The sequence below is a fragment of the Erpetoichthys calabaricus genome, chromosome 10 (assembly GCF_900747795.2).
Source record: "Erpetoichthys calabaricus chromosome 10, fErpCal1.3, whole genome shotgun sequence".
Classification (NCBI taxonomy): domain Eukaryota; kingdom Metazoa; phylum Chordata; class Cladistia; order Polypteriformes; family Polypteridae; genus Erpetoichthys; species Erpetoichthys calabaricus.
In genome coordinates this window covers 32,189,688-32,211,384 of record NC_041403.2, presented here as the reverse complement: position 1 = coordinate 32,211,384, position 21,697 = coordinate 32,189,688, and the positions used below count along the sequence as shown (strand labels likewise).

General features: G+C 33.5%; 1 protein-coding gene across 2 annotated transcripts in view; it reads left to right on the top strand.

The window, feature by feature from the left end:
• The window catches only part of dennd1b (DENN/MADD domain containing 1B), a 385,932-nt gene that overhangs the window by 320,989 nt on the left and 43,246 nt on the right, over window positions 1-21,697 (top strand). For both annotated transcript variants that reach the window (XM_028811040.2, XM_028811041.2), the window contains 5 exons: window positions 1,300-1,390; window positions 2,100-2,140; window positions 3,684-3,752; window positions 3,943-3,999; window positions 9,452-9,538. In XM_028811040.2, the coding sequence (XP_028666873.1) occupies window positions 1,300-1,390; window positions 2,100-2,140; window positions 3,684-3,752; window positions 3,943-3,999; window positions 9,452-9,538 (345 nt within the window). The remainder of the gene's footprint in view (window positions 1-1,299; window positions 1,391-2,099; window positions 2,141-3,683; window positions 3,753-3,942; window positions 4,000-9,451; window positions 9,539-21,697) is intronic.

Sequence of the window (21,697 nt, the reverse complement as noted above, 5' to 3'; positions counted from 1 at the left end):
ACATCTGTCCAGTGCAAAGAAATTTTTACTTGCTTGTCTCTCTCAGATTAATGACATGAATACAATTACAGCAACAAACAGAAAAGGTCAATAAACACAATATCATAAATTGAATACATCATATACTGTACATATAGACTACATGTCAAAGAACATATAGTAGTGTCATACGGTCTACTTCTATGACATGCATGCAGATCATCTGTGGAGAAAGACAGGTGAACTTTGACTTGTTCAGCATCTGACAACAGTAATCGGAAGAGAAAAATGTAATTTGCTTCTTTACAGAAATTTAGGGAAAATTCTTAAGCGTTTGATACAAATATATAATTTTTGAAGTATTACAGCATATTTTCCTGCCTGAATATATATTTTTCCCCATAAATGTCCATACTGTGTACTACTTGACCTAGTAATTACATTAAACTAAACACATTGTATGCACATCATTAACCAAGCACGGTTAAAACCTATTTTAAAAATAAATTTACTGCCACATTTTCCATTGTTTCCAGTATCCGTCTTGTTTTTACTCATGATCATTTTATGTGTGATAACATTATCATAAACCATTCTGGTGAATTACTTTATAGCCATTGATGCCATTAACTTGCTGTTTATTCCTCTTTATACAGGTAGTTGGGGAATTCATCAAGAGTAATTAGTTTTGTTTTAAATTTGCTTAGAATAAATTAAGTAATCATTTTGGGCTGTATGGTTTACAGTTTTGTAACTGTTTTAATGAAAATTTAATCTGAAATGTAGGCAAAATGTTATTAATTTTCAATGCCACACTAGTGTTTTGAAAGTAATACAGATATAGACATGTGTTGTCCATGTAAAGAACTCCCATCTATAGCAGCCACAATTATTACTTTTTAAAAAACATTTGAGTAAAATCTCAACCTTATGAAAAACTGTAGACTGTGTAATTAAAGAGTGCATGTATTTTTAATAAAGGGAAAACTTTGTCATACACTAACATTACACATTCTATTTGTCTTCTTCAATACTACCTCAGCTAATATCTAGTTGATTGTAATCCCAGTAATAAAAGTAGCAAATCCTGTTGTAATTTACTGGGAGTTTTATGCCTTTTGTATAATCACAGAGGAAATTAGATTTCCTTAGCACTCAATGTGATGCTTGCTGGCCTAATATGTAGGTCTACAGATGTGTTCAATTATAAGATTTTAAACTACACTCAGCCACACTCCATGTTTTGCTCTGTTTTGGAACAGGTAGGATTAAAGTCTACTTTAAATGTTTTATAACTTAGCCTATTATTTATTCCCATAGTTTATTGATGGCCGACTTGCAAAGTTAAATGCTGGAAGGGGTTTCACAGATGTTTTTGAAGAGGAAATCAATGAGGGGGGATTTTGTGGAGGCAAGTATTTTTTGTAATTTTTTTTTTTTTTGCCCTCTAACATTTTTTTTCATTTGATTTCACACCTCTCTTTTGTACATCTATTTTAATTTTGTGACTGTTATTTTTTATATGTCCATGTCATACATGTGTTTTCAGATAAATTCAGTTTTGAGCAGTTAACCGGTAACAGTTTGAAGACCAACATTTCAGCTGCCACACTTTCAACACAATTTCTTATACTTTTTGGAAGCAGTATTTTTTAAAATTGTTTATGAGAAAAATGTAAAAGACATTTTTAGAGTAAACTGTGTACTTTGAAAGGAAAAACTAGAGGAGGTCTCTCAAGCAATGTTAGCAACTGTATTCTTTCACACAACTTAACTATTTTTTTTTATCCACCTTAATAAAAGAATAAGTATCTCTGTGTTTGTCCGTGTCCCCTTCCAGTTGCTATGCCTCTGTCATTCCAAAAGATGGCAGATCACAAACATTTTTAGTAATAAAATACATTGCATTTGTGATTCCAATAAATGGCACATCACAAACCTGAACGCTGCTTTTACAAATCTCATACCACATGGCATATGACCGAGACACACGCAAGCATGGTACACTGAAAATGTTAATGCTGAGATCTGTGTTGATTACTTAGATTTCAACCCATCTTGGATGGGTAGCACAACTAGTATATTTTATTAATACTTTTTTTCATCCCTTCTCTTTGTAGCAAATAATAAATCTTATCAACAGTGGCTCCATACGGTTAAGGTAAGCAAACCTAGAGGCTTACTTTCACACTGTGTTTCTTAAAGTAATACATTTTGCAGATAATCCATGATATAAATATTTAATTTTGTTTTGTTTGTAATTTGGGAAACATATATTTTGATTTCATGACACCGATAAATTTGTGAAGGCTATTTACAGCATTGATTATAACATGGTAGACTTTATAGTCTCAGTGTTGCTTTCCATTTCAAATGCATCCACTGACATTTAAGCATGTGGACCTCAGTGATTGCATTTAGTTCACATGTGGTGTGGTGAATGACCAAGGTGAGATCATGCATAGTAGTATCTAATTTGTATATATTTTAAAGGAAGGTATGTACTTGCACCCAAGATATGTGAAATTCTCCCGATTTTCTTCATATACTCACAGTTCTGGTCAGACATTACACTTGACATATATCTGTTGCTGTTTCATATAACATAACACAATTTAACGATTCTTGGCAAACAGCATTAACTCTCACAAAGAAATAACAAGTGAGCCTTTCGAAAAATATGTATTACTTTCTGTACTTATCTGCAATATTGCTGTTTGAGTTTCTCTACCAGCAGCTAAACACTTGGTGTATTTCTTTTTTGTTGGATCCAATCGACAGCTGTAAAAGCATTGATATTATGGAGAAACCATTGCAGTAGAAGAGGGTTTTTTTTGGTATGCATAATATTTACAAAATAATCATTTAAAAATAGTATAATGCATTGCTTTGGTTAATGTGTCATTTGGCCCTATTCTTATAATCTCCCTTTTACCCTTTACTCTGCTTAAATCAAAAATAGCTTTTATATTTTGAAATGGTACAAACAATTAATTTTTTTAAGCATTTGATTTAGAATAGTCAGTTCTGGCTATCATATTTTCTAAATTGAGATAAAATACATTTGGATGTGTGTTGCATGCCATATTAAATTATTGTATGAGCTAAATTAAACTCATTTTTAATATTTTCTAGATACTAAATTCCAAGGTCACACAATCAAATGTGTCCTTAAGCAAATATGATTAAGCCATTAGCAGAAAAGTATTTTGAAATAGTTGGATGGTTCTGTTATTTTCATTCTTTGCAAGCTTAGATTTTAATTATTGTTAGCCCAGTTGGTAGCATATGATCACAATAGAGCTTTTTATGTGTCCAAATTAGAAGGTCTTACGTACATGACATGTATATTAGGTTATTTCTTATGAGATAAGAAAATGATAGTACTTTATTTTTTATATATTTTTTAAACATGGCATCTATACTACAATAACAGTAGCAGCAACAACAATAATAATCTTTTTTTTTTGTCTGCATGACCGCTACTTAAATTTATAACTTTGTAAGCAGGTTTGGAAATCAGATGTATGAATGTATAATTGGAATTGTACTTTTCAAACATCTTATGATATATTTGTTCTTAACCGTCATTGATACATTCTTATTTACCTATGAAATATATGTTAAAATGATGAGATGGGCTGTGTACAGAGTTGCATTCCTTTTTACTGTTTACTTTTAATATTGTTTTCTCCCCAAAATAGAAAGGAGGTGCATTGATTAACACAGCGGTTACCAAAGCAAGTCCAGCAGTAAAAACGGCATACAAATTTGTAAGTGTCAGTAATTATTTCAAGAATTATATTATTGTATAAAATGGAACCTTTTTTTGGAAATATGTTATATTTGCATTCCTTTTCCCAAACGGTTTTGATCATTTCTAGGTAGAAAAATTAATGTACTGTTTTTGAAAGCAGTTATATCATGTTTTTAACATTTGGATTATTTACATTTTTGGCATAGGCAAAAAACCATGCAAAACAAGGAATAAAAGAAATGAAGAGCATGTTAAAGCAGAGGGTAAGAATATTTAGACATTTAGACTATTAAAGATGATATATATAAATAAATAAAATCTAGGTCCTTCAAATTGATGTGATTAATGTTTTAATGTAGTCTGAATAATACTTTTTGCTTTGTTGAGGATTATACATTTTTTAAAATGAAGCCTCTGGCAATCTACTGTCATGTCATAGAGACTGTGAAAGACCCCTTTATTGTTTGCATATTAAATCAGTGATCTATGGAGTTCTTCAAAGTTATTGTAACGAGATGTATGTTTTCATAAGCCTTATTACTTTGACATGGCAACTGAAATTTGAACTGTCAAACCAAAAACAGATTCTACTTTCACAAGAACTAGGCGCAATATCTGATACTGGTACAATTTGTATTTGTCGACTGTTATTTTATTGAAGTACAATAGGTGTTATGTCATGATTCTGTCACTTGTATCGTTAACTGTTTTTAGTTATACCTTCTTTTTAAATTGTTAAAATTTACTCCAAATCAAATATTGCTTACATTCAATTTCCTTTCTGTTCCAGGTAAGTACATGTATTGACTTATTGAATGTGGTTCTTTATTTAACATAAAGGTTGTAGTACAGTGATTACACAAATACTAGACAGAAGCATCAAAATAAATTAAATCTTAGCAAAGAAAATTCCACATATGTCCATAAATAAGTGCTTTGAATGGTAAACTATGAATGAATGAGGTTTAGCTGCTTATAACTATTACAGCAACTGTCCAGGCACTCAGATGTCAAAATGCTTATGTTTTAGTATTTCATGATTTATATGTCTGAGGAGACTGATTCATACTGATGTGTCAAATCAAAGCATTTCACATTTCCTAACTCTGAGGCACTTGCTCATGTCTGATAGAATTCAAAACTGCACATCTGCAGCACTACATTTGATTTGGATGTGTCACTGAAGATTTATGTATATGTGTATGTATGTATGTATGTATTTACTTGCTTTCAACAATATATGCATCCATCTGAAAGAATGTGGATATGCAACAAGCTATTGTGCAAACCTTCAAGTACTATACTTGTTGGCTTCTGTTGTTATTGTCATCATGATCATCATTACATTTTAACTTTTACCTCTTGCCACCTTGAAAAGTAGCTGTGTATTGTCTGTCCTGTTTTCATTTAATCCACAGGCTAATCAAACACTGTAAATTACGCCTAGCAATTAGTATTACTCTTTCCATTATGTAACCATTTTAACCTCCAATGTCCGCTTCCTTGTGCTTTTCATTTTGACATTGCAGCCTCTAAATGACACTTTCTGCTGAGGCACTTTAGGATTGTTTTCCTGGCAATTATTAGTTGTGTGTATTTTTTCTCTATACAGCAAGCTTCATTGTTCATTTTATTATTAAATTATTGTTTAGTGGAATCTCTTATTTAGATCTCCTTTCATGACATCATTACCCATTAAACATTTTCTAGTGCTAATGTATCAAGCTATACAGTATTAGTTATTGTATTTCTGTGAACTTAGAAGTAGTGAAATGACCGCACATATTTGAGAAAAAAAAGATGATTCTTTATAGATGAAATGAAAAGTGAAATAAAGTACAACTATTTCAGCATTTCCTATTCAACATCATAAAAATATATTTTCTGCAATGCTGTGATTATTCTGTCAGCTATATTACAATGATATCAGGTCTTTTGGGCCTTTAATTAGATTACACAGGTTTAAGAATACAGTATTTAATATCACTGCAGATTCTTTCAGTGACTATTTTTTCCCTTTGAAATTGTTTGCTTTTCATTTGAACCACTTCTCTCTAAACTCCTGATCTTGATTAGTGCTTTGCTAATCATTTTTTTTTTCTTTGCCACCTGAAAATTTATTAGGCACATCCTTAAATAAATATGGATGTTAAATGTATTGCACTGACCAGCTGAGGTTGTCCTTTGTCCTAAAGTGTTATTCTTTGACATGGTTTCAGATGCTTGATCCGATAAATTTGATGGCCCAAATGATAGGAGCTTGGATGGTATATTTTTAGTATGTGAACTTAGTAAAGGAAAGAAAAGAAACAGATCAATTACCTCCTGTGGCTGTGTTTCAAACTACATTTTATATGTTTTGTCACTCTGGAGGTTTTCTCTACTGCTTCTGAATTTCATTTGAAAACTGCACAGACAGCTGTAGTCTGAAGCTGTTATTTAACCGACTAATCATCAGGTGGGCTTTATTATTAAAAATACTCAGGATTTGGGATGACTAATGATTGCATCTGTATTGCTTAGAAATGTAGAGATTCTTTTTCTCAGTGCAATTCATAGTATAACAATGCAGTATTTCTTTGCCTTTCATTTTTTGAGTGTTTTAGAGTTTAAGGTAATTTTCCACCCCTTGACCAAGATCATCAGTGGACTGAGTTTTATCAGAAGATGTGTCAAAGTAAGAGAAAGTCTTCAGCCAGTGCAAGCTTGTAAGCTAATCTGTGCTTCTTTCATTAAAAAGGCATTGCATTTTGTTCCAATGTCCATGCATTGATGTCACTTTGTAAGTAGAGTCTTATTAAGGCTGACAGAATTTACAGCACACAAGTCCTATGTTCATTGCTTTGTCATGCATGATTTGATCATTGCAAAGTACAAGCAATTCATTTTTTTTTGTGTTTCAGCTTTCAAACCTTCTCTCTGTCTCTCACCTTCCCACTTGGTTCAGATTGTCATACCTTCATCTATCTGTTTTCTAAATCATGTATTCAATTCTTTGTCACATACTCAAGAACTCACCCACACTCGCACCAGACCAATCTCAATAAAGGTTAGTTTATTCTTATGTTAAGTTTAGCCCTAATAACCCTATTATATATTTAACAGAAGAGGAAAGTAACTTGTTTTAGGTGTTGAAAAAAATACTTTCATAACTATTATGGTATCACATTATGATCTAGTGCTTTTGTCTGTCTGTCTGTAATTCCAGTTTCACATCCATTATGAAGAGAAAGGATATGATGACTCTTGTGTTGTGATCATAGTACATTTTATTTAAAAAGAAGAAAAATGAATGTGTTCTGTAAGATATAGAGGTGTAAATCGAATTAATACTCCATAGTTTACATAAGTCAACTGCTATCATCATTGTAAGCTGAAGAAAGCAAATGTAAATGTGTTTATGTTGTAACTAATGGATGGGGGAGTGACAGAGCCAATACCTAAATTCAGAGTTGATTGAGTAAAACTATTGGTCAGATAAGAACATGATAAATGTATAATTTCAAGATTTCAGAGTTTATAGTTTGCTGTGTCGTAAGCAGTTTGCAGGATTTCCACTCACTAATAGGATGTGTGTCTTGTCTGAATTTAGAGACCTATAGCTATCACTCATCTATTATTTAACCATGTTAAGCAGTAAATCAGCGACTCAGTACACAACTATTTTATGAGTTGTAGATCTTGCTTCAGTGATTTATCAGTTTAGAATTTAAATTATGATTAATTTGAATTCTTGTAAATTTAGGTTAAGTATGCTTAACACTTACTGTACATCTCGTAATTAGTTAGTACATCTTGTATTACAAAATAAATTATAAAAGCAAAGAAATACTGTAGATAAATAAACTTAATGCAAATATTGGATAAAACTGTTAAAAGTGACCATTGCAATCATAGTGTAAGACATTTCCCACTGTCCTGACAATCCCCCAATGCACAGTTAAGATGATTAAAAATAAATAGATAAGGTACACCAGGCATGAAGCTTTGTATAACATGGCATCACCAATTTCCTGTCAAGACTCTATTGACATTTAAAGGCTATTAAAGGAATTAGTCTATCTTTAATGACATGTATGTAACTATAGTAGACATATGATAACTGCTGGTGAATTTAAAAAAATGGCTTTCGTGGAGAATGGCAAAGTAGAGTTATTGCCAGAGTAGTAAATACATCACATTTCAGGTATTGATTGTTGAAAAGGATGGATTAGGCACTAGTGAAAGTAAATTTTTACTCTGACAAGACCAAAGTGGAGCTTAAGATCAAATGGTGGTAATAGTTTCATAGTACATGATTCTTCTCTAGCAAGATCAGGGCCCAAAAGACTGGGCCAAAGCCATACTGGTCCGACTTCAGAAAGTCAGTGATTTCTCATTACTTCAACCTCAATTCAGTCAAATGAAAGTTGCTCTTCGTCAAAATTCCAAATTTTCTAATGATGAATGGGCAAAAATTACAATATTCAGATGTTTGCTACAATTTGTGCTGTGGGTGCCTTAACCTAAACCTGCCATAAACAGGTGAAACTTTGCGATACATTTCCCTTTTTTGTTATTCATTATGAACTCGGAAGATTCTGCAGAACACTAAAACGTTGAGTTCAGCATGTTGTTCTGTCTGGGTACTCCAGTTCCAGATATGTTTGATTGTTTAAAGGCTTCTAATTGATGATGTATTGAGTGAGCATTATGTATACACCTAACTCCTAATGACCCTTTGATGATACATGTACATTTGAAAAAATGAATGAATTGTAGAATGTTGTTTTCATTTTGGCTGAGCAGATTTTTTTTTTTTATTATTTTCAGAAAAATTAACAATACGTAACTTTCTCTTGCATTACAATATGGAAACTAAGGGGTATGGGGAGACTGTGATTGCTGCTCTGTATTCAGTGACCTGCAAATGAATTATAATCTCTTTAGGGGTGTTTCCTTACTGTACTGAAAACTCGGTGTACTTTCAGATCTTCTTATTTTGTCTTTTTTGCTGCATCATCTCCCTGAGCACATGTCAGTTTCCATGGTATGAAAACATTTCTCCCTAGCTTAATATCAGTTCTTTGTTTCAGCTTTGTGATAAGAGAAGTAGCGTGAGGCTGTTAGAACATGTGCAGAGTGTGGGGCAAGCTTGTTTGATTTTCTTTTAATATTTCAGCAGCATGTCATTTACACACCTCAATTTTATCTTCTTTCATTTACACACTTCAATTTTACCTTTTATTTTCTCAGTGATAACTGCTATTGCTAAACCATACACTTAACACAAGTAGACATTGTGTGCTATTAAAATGTGTGGTCTTGCTATTATGAATTCAGTCACAGAAGGTCATTTTTATGGCAGACACTGAATAGTGGAATCAGTGATCATGTGCTCACCATTAGGATAAATAAATATATCTTGAAATTAAAATGTGCTGAGTGACCTGTAACAGAATTCATTTTTAAAAATGTTTTATGGTTTGGTCAAAATACTCATATATTGCTTTATTATTTGACATTAAACTTAGTACATATAAGCTCCATTTTCTGTATATGATTTTTTTTATTTAAAGTACACTTAATGTTCTAGACCTGCTGCATACATTTTTTCTGTACTGAAAATTTGTCAAAAGGCCAAAAGGATAATATATTAAGTTTTTCATTGTGGCTTTCATTGCTGTAAACATAGTGTTGAATATTTGTATCTGCTATTTTTTTTTGTTCTCCTAGGAAGCTGATGATGAGGATATGTTTTATGGGGATTCTCCGACAAGTACAAAGAGCCTCTCGCCTAAGAGACAGCAAAAATATAAAAAGGTACACTCTATAAAGACACCAAGTGCAACCAGTTCCTTTTCTGCAAACTTCTCCTGGTTTTGGACTGAATGCCTTTTATTATTACTTTCCATTCTACAGTCTTTTTCTGTCTTATTTTGATTATTTATTTATTTTTTGCATTCTCTCTCTCATTATTCTTTCATCTTCTTTTGTCACTTCCTTGTCTCCTTGATGTTTGGTGTTGCTTTAGACTTTACATTAATTGAATTGCTTTGTCACAGAAGTAATTTTTAAAGGAGCCGTATACGATACAGATTTAAGGATTTAAATACTTTAATTTTATAATATTTGCAAAGCTTTTGATGTGAGCAGTGTACTGCATTTTGAGAATTTCCTTTTGTACTTATAGTACAGTATGGACAACTTAAATGATTTAGGATTTTATCCTAGGTCATGTTGAGCTTTGTGGGCAATGTTGCAGAATTGTTGCTTCTATTTGCTCAGGTCTGCATGGAGTATGTTCTAATCAAGAATTAATTTTCTTGTGTCAACATTATATAGTATTTTTGTTATAGCACTTTTAATATTGTGTCCTTGTGTTTAATAAGTGTGTAATTTAGTTATACTGCAGGAATGCACTTATTTGTGTGTATATGTGTTAGCCACTAACCAAAAGGAACATTTAATCTAGATAAATATTGTGTTCATGATCCTTGCTTCTTGTTATAATTATACCTCAGAAAGCATTTTGAAATTGTTTTAGCAGTATGGTGTTTGACTGTTCAATTAAAATCTGAGACAAATATGAACATTTTTCAAATTACATAGAAATATTGAACTTTCATGGTCATTTTTGTTGTGGTAAGCCATGTCTGTATGCTTTTAGTTTGAGCACTTTGTACTGTATTGTTAAGCCAGATAGATACAAACAAACAAACAAGCTTTGTCTCCAAGGCAGAAATTTAGCTTTTTACTGAAGCTCTTTAAATAAATAAATACATAAATAGGTAAATAAGTAAGAGCATAGATAAATATACATGAACACATACCCGAATGACTGTACAGGAAGAAAATATATATGTATATGAATGTATGTATGTTTATTTGTGTGTATGTATCTATATAATCTTCACAAACATTCCATAGCAGCAGTGTGTCAATAAATTAAATAATGGAGTGCATGGTTTTGGCCCTCATTGATGTGGTTTCAGGGGGAACCACCATACTGTGTATTGACTTTCAAGCAAGTGCTTGGAGATTAGGGCTCTACCGATCAAGCATGCTCTGTCAGTAATAGGCCTGTCTTGTTTGGCTGCTCAGACTTGCATGTCCTTTCGAGCAGCACCTTGCTTGTCACACTTTCTTTAAGAGTACAGGAACAGCAAACTGTGATTACTCACCAAAAACTTGTGCTCTAGCTGATTTCCATAAATGATCCTGGCTCTTGGCTCCCAAAACATCAATATCTGTGAAGCCTTGGGAGCTTGAGCTGTTAGCATTGATTTTTCACTCCAGACTCTTGCAGAGAAGCTAGAAGGCTTCTGACACTGATTTAGTACACAGTGGTCTGAGAGCAGCCATGAGAGAACTATGCCTGGACAGATGACATGCATCTCTAGTGAAAACAGAAGTCTGTGTTACTTTAAGCATGGACAATAAAATTGTTTATTTAAAGAATTCACCTTTAGTGATATACTGTAGCTTGATGTCTTGCTAGTAATCACAAGCACTGTTACTCTCCATTCTGTTCAGCAAAAACAAATACAGGTACTAGCATTCAAGAGTTCAGGAGTTATGTTATGTCTTTGACTAATAAAGAATGTATGATGCTATTTACATTTTTAAATCTACTTTTTCCCAAAAGTGATACTTGTTTGACAGTAAATGAAATGTGCAATCAGTTTAATTAGCAAAATTTTATTTTTCATTTTTACTTCCTGAGTTGATTCTTTCCATTTGAGCATTATCTAACTTTTGTAAAGGGTACACTCTCTAGAAAAAAGCTACATCCAGACCTTCCATTCATACATCTTCCTAACCCGCTTATCCAGAGCAGAACGGTGGGGAAGCTGGAGCCTATCCCAGCAAGCATTGAACGGAAGGTAGGAACAATCCATGGATGGGGGCGCCAGTCCATCGCAGGGTGAACACACACACACGCAAACACACATTGATCCTCACTTTGAAAAATCTGCTGATATCCCCCTACCCTGACGTTTAATTTCTAGGTTTGTCTGTCAGTCAATTTTCACACATTTTTATTTGTTTTGGTGTAGTTTCTGTTGCCTTTGCATACTGTATATTTTCCTCAGAAAAAAATCGTGATTCACAGAAATGTGAATAATGACTGTGTTTTAATTTCAGGCAGTCGCTTTATTTTCGTTACAGGTCTGCTTGATGCATGGTTTAGCTCTGGTACTTCATAAATATTTAATGAGTTTTTTCTTATCTCTGGTAACTTCCTGCAATAATTAATTTGGTTGAAACAAAACATTGGGCAGAGTATCTAATATAAAATGAAACTTTACTGCTGTTCAAAATCTAATCACATTGTAAAATCATACATTGTTTAGTATTTTATGTAATGCTAATTTTTTACTTTGATTAATGGAAAACAAATTTGTGAGTATATATTAAAAGAAAACACAACATATTATTTTGTGGGAAAGAAAAGAGACTGTTGGGGCATCCAGTCTAAAATTATTTGAACAAAGAGTGTTGTCTTTTTTTTCTTACTTTGTCCCTGCATTGGTTAGTGGAAGCACAATCAAAACATTTGTGACATTTTAGTTTTGGTAGTACTTTCACTGTTGCTTTCTTGCTCACCCCTTTCAGTTGTGAACTACAGTAGCGCTTCAACCACAGACTGATTTTAATGGTAATTACAGTATAGTACTGTGTAATTAAATATTGTAACAAATACAGTTGTTGGGGAAGGCTTGAATGTATACTTTTTCATACCGTCTATGTTTATTTAATGAGTAAGGAACAGCAGCAGAGCCTCAGCTGCCTGTTTCATTTCATCCATACAGAATAACGTGTGTGATCTGTACACTAAAACAGAATGGTTACAGAATAACAATCTGTCACTTCCTTATTCTCTGCATGTTACAGCGAGAATCACCTAATTAACATCTTGAAAAAAGGTACATTTTCTGGATTCTCCAAGTCATCAGCTAAACTATTTTTTGAAAGCTTAATAATAAAGTGCCACACTGCTATATTACAGTTTTAACTCTGTGCAAGGATCTCTTTGCTGTAACTGTGGTTTTAAATTCATAGGCAAATTAGAACATTTGACATATAAATGGAGCATTAAAGGAAAGCAGTTGTTTTGTTTTCTGTATTGTTTTTCTGTGTCTCTTTGAAAGAATTATGCTTTAGCATGAGCCTGGCACAGGCAGCCTTTCAAAATTTTAAATGACTTTGGAGTTAGACAGTCTCTACCATCAATGGCCCGTGTGGGATCACAGACAGGAGAAAGGACTTCAGAGTCATCTGTAATGCTGCTCTGTTGTAAATTATGCAGCTGTCTGATGCATGAACTGTGATATACCATTACCTTATATTATCTGCTCTGGTTCTGAGAAGGAAATAGTTTTTCACACTTCTCATTTATTTAATTTTAAAGTTAAGCTGGACAGAATTAAAATGTTCTTCTATCAGCTATAAATATATTGCCTTGGGCAGAATCGGTTTAATTAACTGAAACTTCCACAGAAATTATTAACCAGCCCATTTCTTTAAAATGCCAGGTTTTAAAGTATAATATCATTTATAATTGATCATAAATACTAAATTCCCATATACTATATCTTTTTAATATTATACCAAAATGTCCACCGATTCCAGTTGTATTTATAGCTACTGGGTGACAGATCTAAAAGAAACTAAACGCTTTAATAAAGCACATCCATTATCTTGTTTGATTTATAGCCACATTTGGAATAGTGAAATCCCTCTTTCTATGTTCAGTTTTTTAAGACTTCCTTGTGTATTTCACTACCAATTAGCTTACCTATTTCCTGCTTTTTTATGAGGATTAAATAAATTCTGTAAAGGTGTGGAAGCAAAGGTCTTCCAATTAGCCTTTCTAAGAAGCTCCCTCATCCTGTTGTTTTTGATAGTTCCTTATAAAGCTGTGACACAACCGTTTGGTATGAATTTAGAGTCAGAGGGCGGCTGCAGTACATCGGTTACATATTCTTGTCTCCTGATGCAGAACTGTGGGCCTGTGAGATCAATTTGATTTACAACACAGAATTCCCTGCCTTCAATTATCTTGAACTAAGTAAAGCTAAAGTTTAATTTGAAATTTGCTTAGATAATGAACAAATTAAAGAAATTTAAACTTTCAAGTAAAGAGAGCTGACAGATATCTGAATCTTTATTGTCTCTCTTTCTCAGTTATTTTTTTTTTAATAGGCCAGTCTAGAGATTAATGTGTGGACTGTAATCAAACAATAAACTTTACACAATTGTCATCTATGTTTGTAAAGAAAGAGGTCTGTGTACAATGTACAGTTGTATTCTGTGCCATACACTTTGGAGAAGAACACAGCCACTGTTACTCACTTTGGCACAGTTAAAAAACAAAACAAAAAGAGAGAAACAACAGTACTATAGAGTCTTGTGTTTTTTTCATCTAACTATATTTAGTACATCTGTAAAACATTGATGAATGTTTTCTGTTTAGTAAGTATGTTGTTTTTATAGCACTGAATGCAAATTCTAGACATTAACAAAGCTGATGTAAAACACCATTCAGACTATTTTGCATCTTTCCAATATTACTGTATGTGTACACATACAAATATTATAGGATTTTGCTAAGTCCTAGAAAATATTTTAAATAAAATACATGCATATACTGACTGGTACTTTGTTAGGTTTTCCTGACTGCTCACCTGCCACTATGTAGAAAGACAGTTTGGCATAAAGCACCAGTGGTTTACACATGTTGTGCAGTTGGAAAATGGGCATGATGAGAATGGTTTTGAATGTAGCATGACATTAGACACTAAACCCATTGCCATTAGTTTATAAGTTTCAGGAACCCTTCTGTGTTTTTCACACAAGACTTCTAACAGTACAAGCCAGCAACCAAGAAACATGTGGCCAAAAAAAAAGGTTAAACGCTGGAAATGGGCTTTAACAGCCCATAACCCAAGTTAGCTACACTATGGTTAGCAAGAAAGAAGCTGAATGGTGCTCTCCTCCAAGTAACACAAATGTTGTATTCTGTGAGATTGTAAACACATTGCCTGGCCTGCTGCATTCTAGCTCCTGCTCATTCATGATAATGTCAGAAAGGGCAAGATCAAAACACACTTAGATCTTTGGCGTTAACTTGCCAGAGGTAACAATAATGCAGATTGATGATGGTAACTTAATGGTACAGAATGTTTTTGTGGTTTGTTACATGCATTTGTTCTCTTGATAAGACTAGAGCGACTTTTGAATGCAACAGTATACTGTATCTAAACTTGTTTGTTAGTCAGGTGTGTCCTTTCATGTATGTACCTGTTTTTAAGCAAATATTTTATTCTACAGAGCTAGAAAACTCAGGTAATGAGTTCTTTAACATGACAAGGAGTTTACCATCATTTAGTGAGCTCTCCAGTCAGTAGATCTTGGGATATTTGAGCATCTGTAAGATGAATGGAACAATTTTCAACAATTATGGGACACAATAGAATTGAAATGGGCTGACATGCCCATGTCACAATTTTTAATTCCTTTTTAAGTCAAAGCCCTATGAATTGTCATTGTTCTGAGGGTATATGGGGACATCTACTTATTGTGTCTTATAAAGCTGGTAAATCTGTTTCTTCTAGTTCATGGAGTATTTCAGAATTTATAAATCATTATTTCATATTGTTTCTTTTTAAAGTTAGATAGAAGAAACCTTAACCTATGTTGCTTTTATGGGTCAGTGACATTTTCTTTAATTTCTGTAAGCATGTTAGATCTACAATTAAAAAGCTGGAAATAGCAAAAGGCAGTTAAAGAGAATATTGCTAAAAATGTAAAAGTTGACCATAAGTAGTTCTTTCAGTATTTTAATAATGAAATAATGGTTAAAGTGGTAGTAAAGTGTATGAGGAATACCAAGGGGGAATATAGAAAATAACAAATGCTCTCTATTGATAGTTTTCTTACATTTTAAGATGTGAAAAACTTGCTAAAAGCTGGATGAACCATTCATTAAATATTTTGGGGAGTGTAGAGCAAAGTGGGCTTCTTGTGTTAAAATGGCTGAAACTGAAAAATTTACCAAGGACAGCTGACATTAATCCAAGAGTGCTTCAGGAAGCTAGTCATTTTAACATCTATAAATGTAATGCTGTTCTGTCATATAAAAAGGTGTTTGAGCCTCTTCTGGTAATTATAGTCAAATTACTTTATGGTATATCACTGGTAAATATATGGAAGCAATTATTAAAGGAAAGACTGAGCAGCATATATAAGGTTTGGGTCTCTGTGGACAACATGGATGTAAGGTAAAGAGAAAGAGAAACAAGTCATGTTTCACTGATATTCTAGAATTCTGTGATGATGCCGCAAAATCATTCGATCAGATTAGGCATATAATACAGTCGGCCCATTGCATTTCAGGCAGTTAGGAGTGCACGACCCCCAACAAATGCGAAAACCCTTGAATATATTCAATAATGTAGGCTAACTCACATTTAATGCCACATTACTCATTATGTTGCAGTTAATGCTGACTTCACCAGATAGATAGATAGATAGATAGATAGATAGATAGATAGATAGATAGATAGATAGATAGATAGATAGATAGATAGATAGATAGATAGATACTTTATTAATCCCAAGGGGAAATTCACATACTCCAGCAGCACCTTACTGATACAAAAAACAATATTAAATTAAAGATTGATAATAATGCAGGTAAAAACAGACAATTACTTTATATAATGTTAATGTGTACCCCCCCGGGTGGAATTGAAGAGTCGTATAGTTTGGGGGAGGAACGATCTTCTCAGTCTGTCAGTGGGGCAGGACAGTGACAGCAGTCTGTCGCTGAAGCTGCTCTTCTGTCTAGAGATGACACTGTTTAGTGGATGCAGTGGATTCTCCATAATTGACAGGAGCCTGCTGAGCGCCCGTCGCTCTGCCACAGATGTCAAACTGTCTAGCTCCATGCCAACAATAGAGTCTGCCTTCCTCACCAGTTTGTCCAGGCGTGAGGCGTCTTTCTTCTTAATGCTGCCTCCCCAGCACACCACCGCGTAGAAGAGGGCGCTCGCCACAACCGTCTGATAGAACATCTGCAGCATCTTATTGCAGATGTTGAAGGACGCCAGCCTTTTCACTGAAAAGACCCCCCCTCCCCAACAGTTAATTTTTTTAAACATGTGATATGAAACATCCAATAATATAGCCTTTTCTTGTTGCATCCTCACTTTCTTCTCTCTACTGGGACCACTTCCAGAACCACAAGAAACAGTATGTTTTAGACCCATGCACTAATAAGATGCAAAAACGTTGTGGGAAACATGAGAAAGAATGATCAATGTATTTGCAAATCACGCATGCGAGGCTGGCTACAGAGACAAAGATGTATGGCGTCCCCCAGATAAAGTGTATAGCGCTGCAGTTCTGTAGTGAATTGTAACTTTTTACAAAATTTTGCTTATTGTAGTAAATCTGTATGTATATTTATGGTGGCAAAAAAAATTATACATATTACATAGATTTTATTTATTTATGACATTTTTAGTTTTCTTTTCATTTGTAGCCTATGTGTATATCGTAAAACTAGTGAATTCAGTTCCATTTAATTTTTGAAGACAAAAATGCGAATAGGTGAATCCATGAATCATAAACCCCCGAATCCAAAGGGCTGACTGTGTTAGTTGTGTTGATTTTCCAAGAAGCTTTAAAATGGTTTCCATATGGGAGGCTATTGATTAAACTAAATGAAGATTTAAAGGTATGTATAGGTGCAAAACTGTAACAAACACAGAAACCAGAGGATTATGATGCAAAGAACTATTTCTATGTTGTATAACTCTGAGATCTGTGATATTGCTATCTTGCCCATAGACAGTTTTGCAGGTATTAGTAATGCAGAATTATTAGATACTTATTAAGTTATTATGTCAGTCACACTCCCACTATCCTGACACAGGATTCTCTCATGTCCTCCTTCTGTTGAAGTTTGAGTTATTCTCTTTAAGCCTTAGTTAGATTCCTGTATGAAGGTCACATGTAGGAGATGGTTTTTGCTTACAGTGAGGCAGAAATGAGTGTGACAGCACAATGTTCTTTTGTTTGTACATTTGCCCCAAGCAGGTTGTGTCCCGCTTGTTAACTTCATTAGTGATAGGAATGGCTTCCTCACTCTACGTAAATTTAAATGTGAGCAATTATACTGAAAATAGGATGGAGTAAAAAAAATTTTTTTTCATTATGAATGCATGATCATGTTAGTCTCAATTATTTTACCTATAAGTAAGTTCATATGTTTAGTTCCTGCAGCATTACTATTTAACATGTCAGAAGTAAATTTAATCATTACAGTAAAAATGACCAGTTTGGTTTCTTTTGTTCTTTGGTGTTAGTTTGTTAGAGTTAAAAAATATTTATGAATATTTTGGACTTTTTTCAACTTGTGCTTCAAGTTTTGTTTTTCCTAGGAATACTAAAGGTGCCATCTGCTGGCTACAGCAATGTAGTTTCACTGAAAAGACCCCCCCACCTCCCCAACAGTTAATTTTTTTAAACATGTGATATTTTAAATTCATAGCTTATTTTCCAAAACAATTGTAAGCTATCAATTAACACAGTGTTTGCTCATTTCTTTCATTTGCCACTAATGATTTTTTTATTGGAGGTATTTTTGAACAACTAAAAAGTATTGGCAAAGCACAAATTTGGCTCATGGTTTCTGTGGTTTGTTTGCATTTTCAAGCAGCTTTATATTCCTGGCTGCCAAATATGATATCATTGGCATATGGAGATCTACAATAACATATGCAAAATAGCATACACATCCTTTTTAAAAAATGCATAAGTAATTCAAATGTGTAAAAATTGCATTTAAAACACAGTTTATCATCTTTAATCTTATAAAATGGCTTATACAGTATGCAGGACTGTTATTCTGAAATTCACTAATAGGTTCAGTTTTTGTATTTGATTGTGTAGTTAATTCTAATACATAACAGCTTTGTTTTTATATTGTGCATTATTAAATACTATATGTGTATTTATGATGTGCTTTATAGCAAACTTTTAATACATATTATCTGAGGGTCATATTGTCTTTGTAAATTGGTGACCATTAAGTCGAATGTGTTAGAAAATCAGATTGGTTAAGACCAAAGATTTAATTGACTTTGAATTCAACAAAGACTTTAATGAGTGCTGGGGCTGGTTTAATGCACATGCAAACAAAACATGTTCTTTTGTTTTCATGCCTGAATGGGGTTATGGGGAGGCATTCATAACACCCACTAAACATGCACATCTTTTAATTACAGACATATGTAGACTTACAGAAACAATGCTGAAAAAAATCTTAAAATGTATTTGTATGGCTTTTCTCCATTAATAACTATTATCAGTAGCATTTTCTGAAGATTCCTCCCTCAATATAAGGCACAGAGAAGAAGAGACAATAATTTAGGAAAATGACGTTGAAGAATTTGGGGTGTATATGGCCAGGTTCATTTCAAAGAAAGTCAAGTAAGGAGTAGTTTTATGAAAATCGAAGATTCCATTCTTGGTTTCATGCATGCACTGCATTTCACTGAGTGCCATTATTGCCACCTAGCGGTCTAAAATAAAATTGTTTAGTAATCCACATGGTACCTCATCTCTGAATGCTTTACGAGTGCTGAATTACACATCTATCTGCCTGAATATATACTGGACATTGTTGTTGGGATGCACTCTGAAGCAGTAAAAGGTTTGGAGAAATTTCATTTTGTAGCTATGAGTAGGTAGAGTAATGTACTATGTGATGCTTAATATTCTAGGAGCACTTGCATTTTAAGACTACTGATCAAGTGAAGCAGGTTTTTCCTTATCGTCCTCTTCATCTTTCTTTCTGTCTCCCCTGTAGATCACCTCATGGGTCATTTGCAAAGCCAGTAAAATATCTGTAGTTCCTATTTATGAGGCGTGCACAGTGGTGGCTAGTCCTCTGTGGACAGGTGCACACTAAGGAGAGAAGAGACACAGCTTTAAAACATCCACCTGGTGACTCTTCCTCCCCCTCTTCCTGGGTCACACGAAAAATTTTGTAGTTTTTCCCTTATTCTTTACCCTTTTTATTAGCTTAATGCATTCCTGAATAAATCCTGTCCAGACAAACTCTTACATTTCAAAGATTGAATCACCATTGGCTTCAATGGGGAAAAAACTTGGTGTTCCTGAGTTCCACAACTTATGGACATTTTATGCCTAAAATAAATTCTAAATGAAATGAACACAGTCACTTCAAAAGTTAATAGCAGTTATCAATATACACACTAAAGAGGCATTTTCCCTTCATTAATGACCCAATAATATCAGTATTTAACTGCTGTTATTAAGCTCATTCTTTGCTATTGTATTACGCATATATATACTGTATATATGGGCCTATTTATATATGAATTCCATTCTTACAGACATTCGTAAGATGATTTTGTATGCAAGTTGGAATTTGCACTTAAAGATGGAAAAATCTGGAATAATGCTTTTTCAGTTATTTACAGAAAAAATATTTATACTTATTAACAAACTGATCGTTAACCAATTTTACTATACTTTACAGAACACAAATATTTTAAACTATAATGAACCACGAGTATGAGTGGTATGTCAGATATTTTTTGATCGTGACATAGTACGTCATAGAGTTGGGAAATCCATAATGATGCCATGAAAGTCCACCAAAGATGTGCTATCTTTGTTGAGGGATCACTCAGTGCTTAATCTCCCCCTTCTGCAAACAGCTTTGCTTCTTTAGACTAAATGGCTCTAAGGCATACTTAAGATGCTCAGAATTACAAGAAGCAGTTTTTAACTGTTCTTCTAAATGGCCAAGTTAAACTGGTTTCCTGTGATAGAGCTTACTTAATTGGCCTGCAAGTGATGCTGGGTATGTTTGGTGAAACATATACACACAAAATTGTAAAATGATTAAAAAGGGATCAAACTCTGTATTGCACAACCCTAAAGGTAAAATTTTTCATTGTTGGTAATGACTGCTAAGAATTCAGATGTGTCAAAACTAGTTCAATTTGATAGCATGAAAATAAATGTATATCACTACAATATTCATTCATTTCTGCGGAGTGGTGTATATCAAGATTGTGGTAATCCAAGACATGTCTGTATATAATATACATAGTACATCTGCATGTGTGGCTTCCAAATAATTTCTTTGATCACTTCTTAGGCTGACAATATGCTTATATTTGTTTAGTTTTTATGATTTTCAGCAGTTTTCAGATTTTTAAAAACAGATGGACACTTTTTGTACTATACAGATGCTGCCCCATAATCTGTTTAGGTTTTTTTTTTTATCCCTGAATCCGTGCTGCTACTGCTTCTTCCATTGTCATTAATTTTATTTGTTAATGTATATGTGCACGTACGTATTTTCATAAACTGCACATCTCCTCTGAAGTTTTTACGCTGCACACAAAATCTGTGCATGGTGTAGTTTCCAAATTGCATTAAACATTATCTTAAAATGCTTATCCTTCATGTATGATCCATTCCCAAATATTCAGTAAGTAAATAACTAAAAAATACCTCATAGTGAAATTAAACTTGGGAAGACTCGTAGCTAATTTCTTTTACTTCTTTACTGGAGTAAATACCAATATTTAGAATGCTACTTAACCTCCTTGGCATTGAACCCAAGAGTGACTCAGGCTTCGAATTCTGTGTAAGTACAGTTAAATCAAAGTCAGACTTTGGGTGATGTGTAATGATCCACTTACAGTGTTAAGCCCGATGCTGCCATGTAATGGATCAAACATCATGCTGCAAAAAATGATGAATATTTCTATGCATTCTGACACTTTTTTGTAACTCTGTGGTATCTCATCAATATTCGCTCAGAAACTTCTAACTAAAACACAATGGTAGCCAAAAAGCCAGGTTTAGAACAAATTGAACTGAACTATTACAAAAATCGATATTGATGATGATGTGAATTGGTCATTG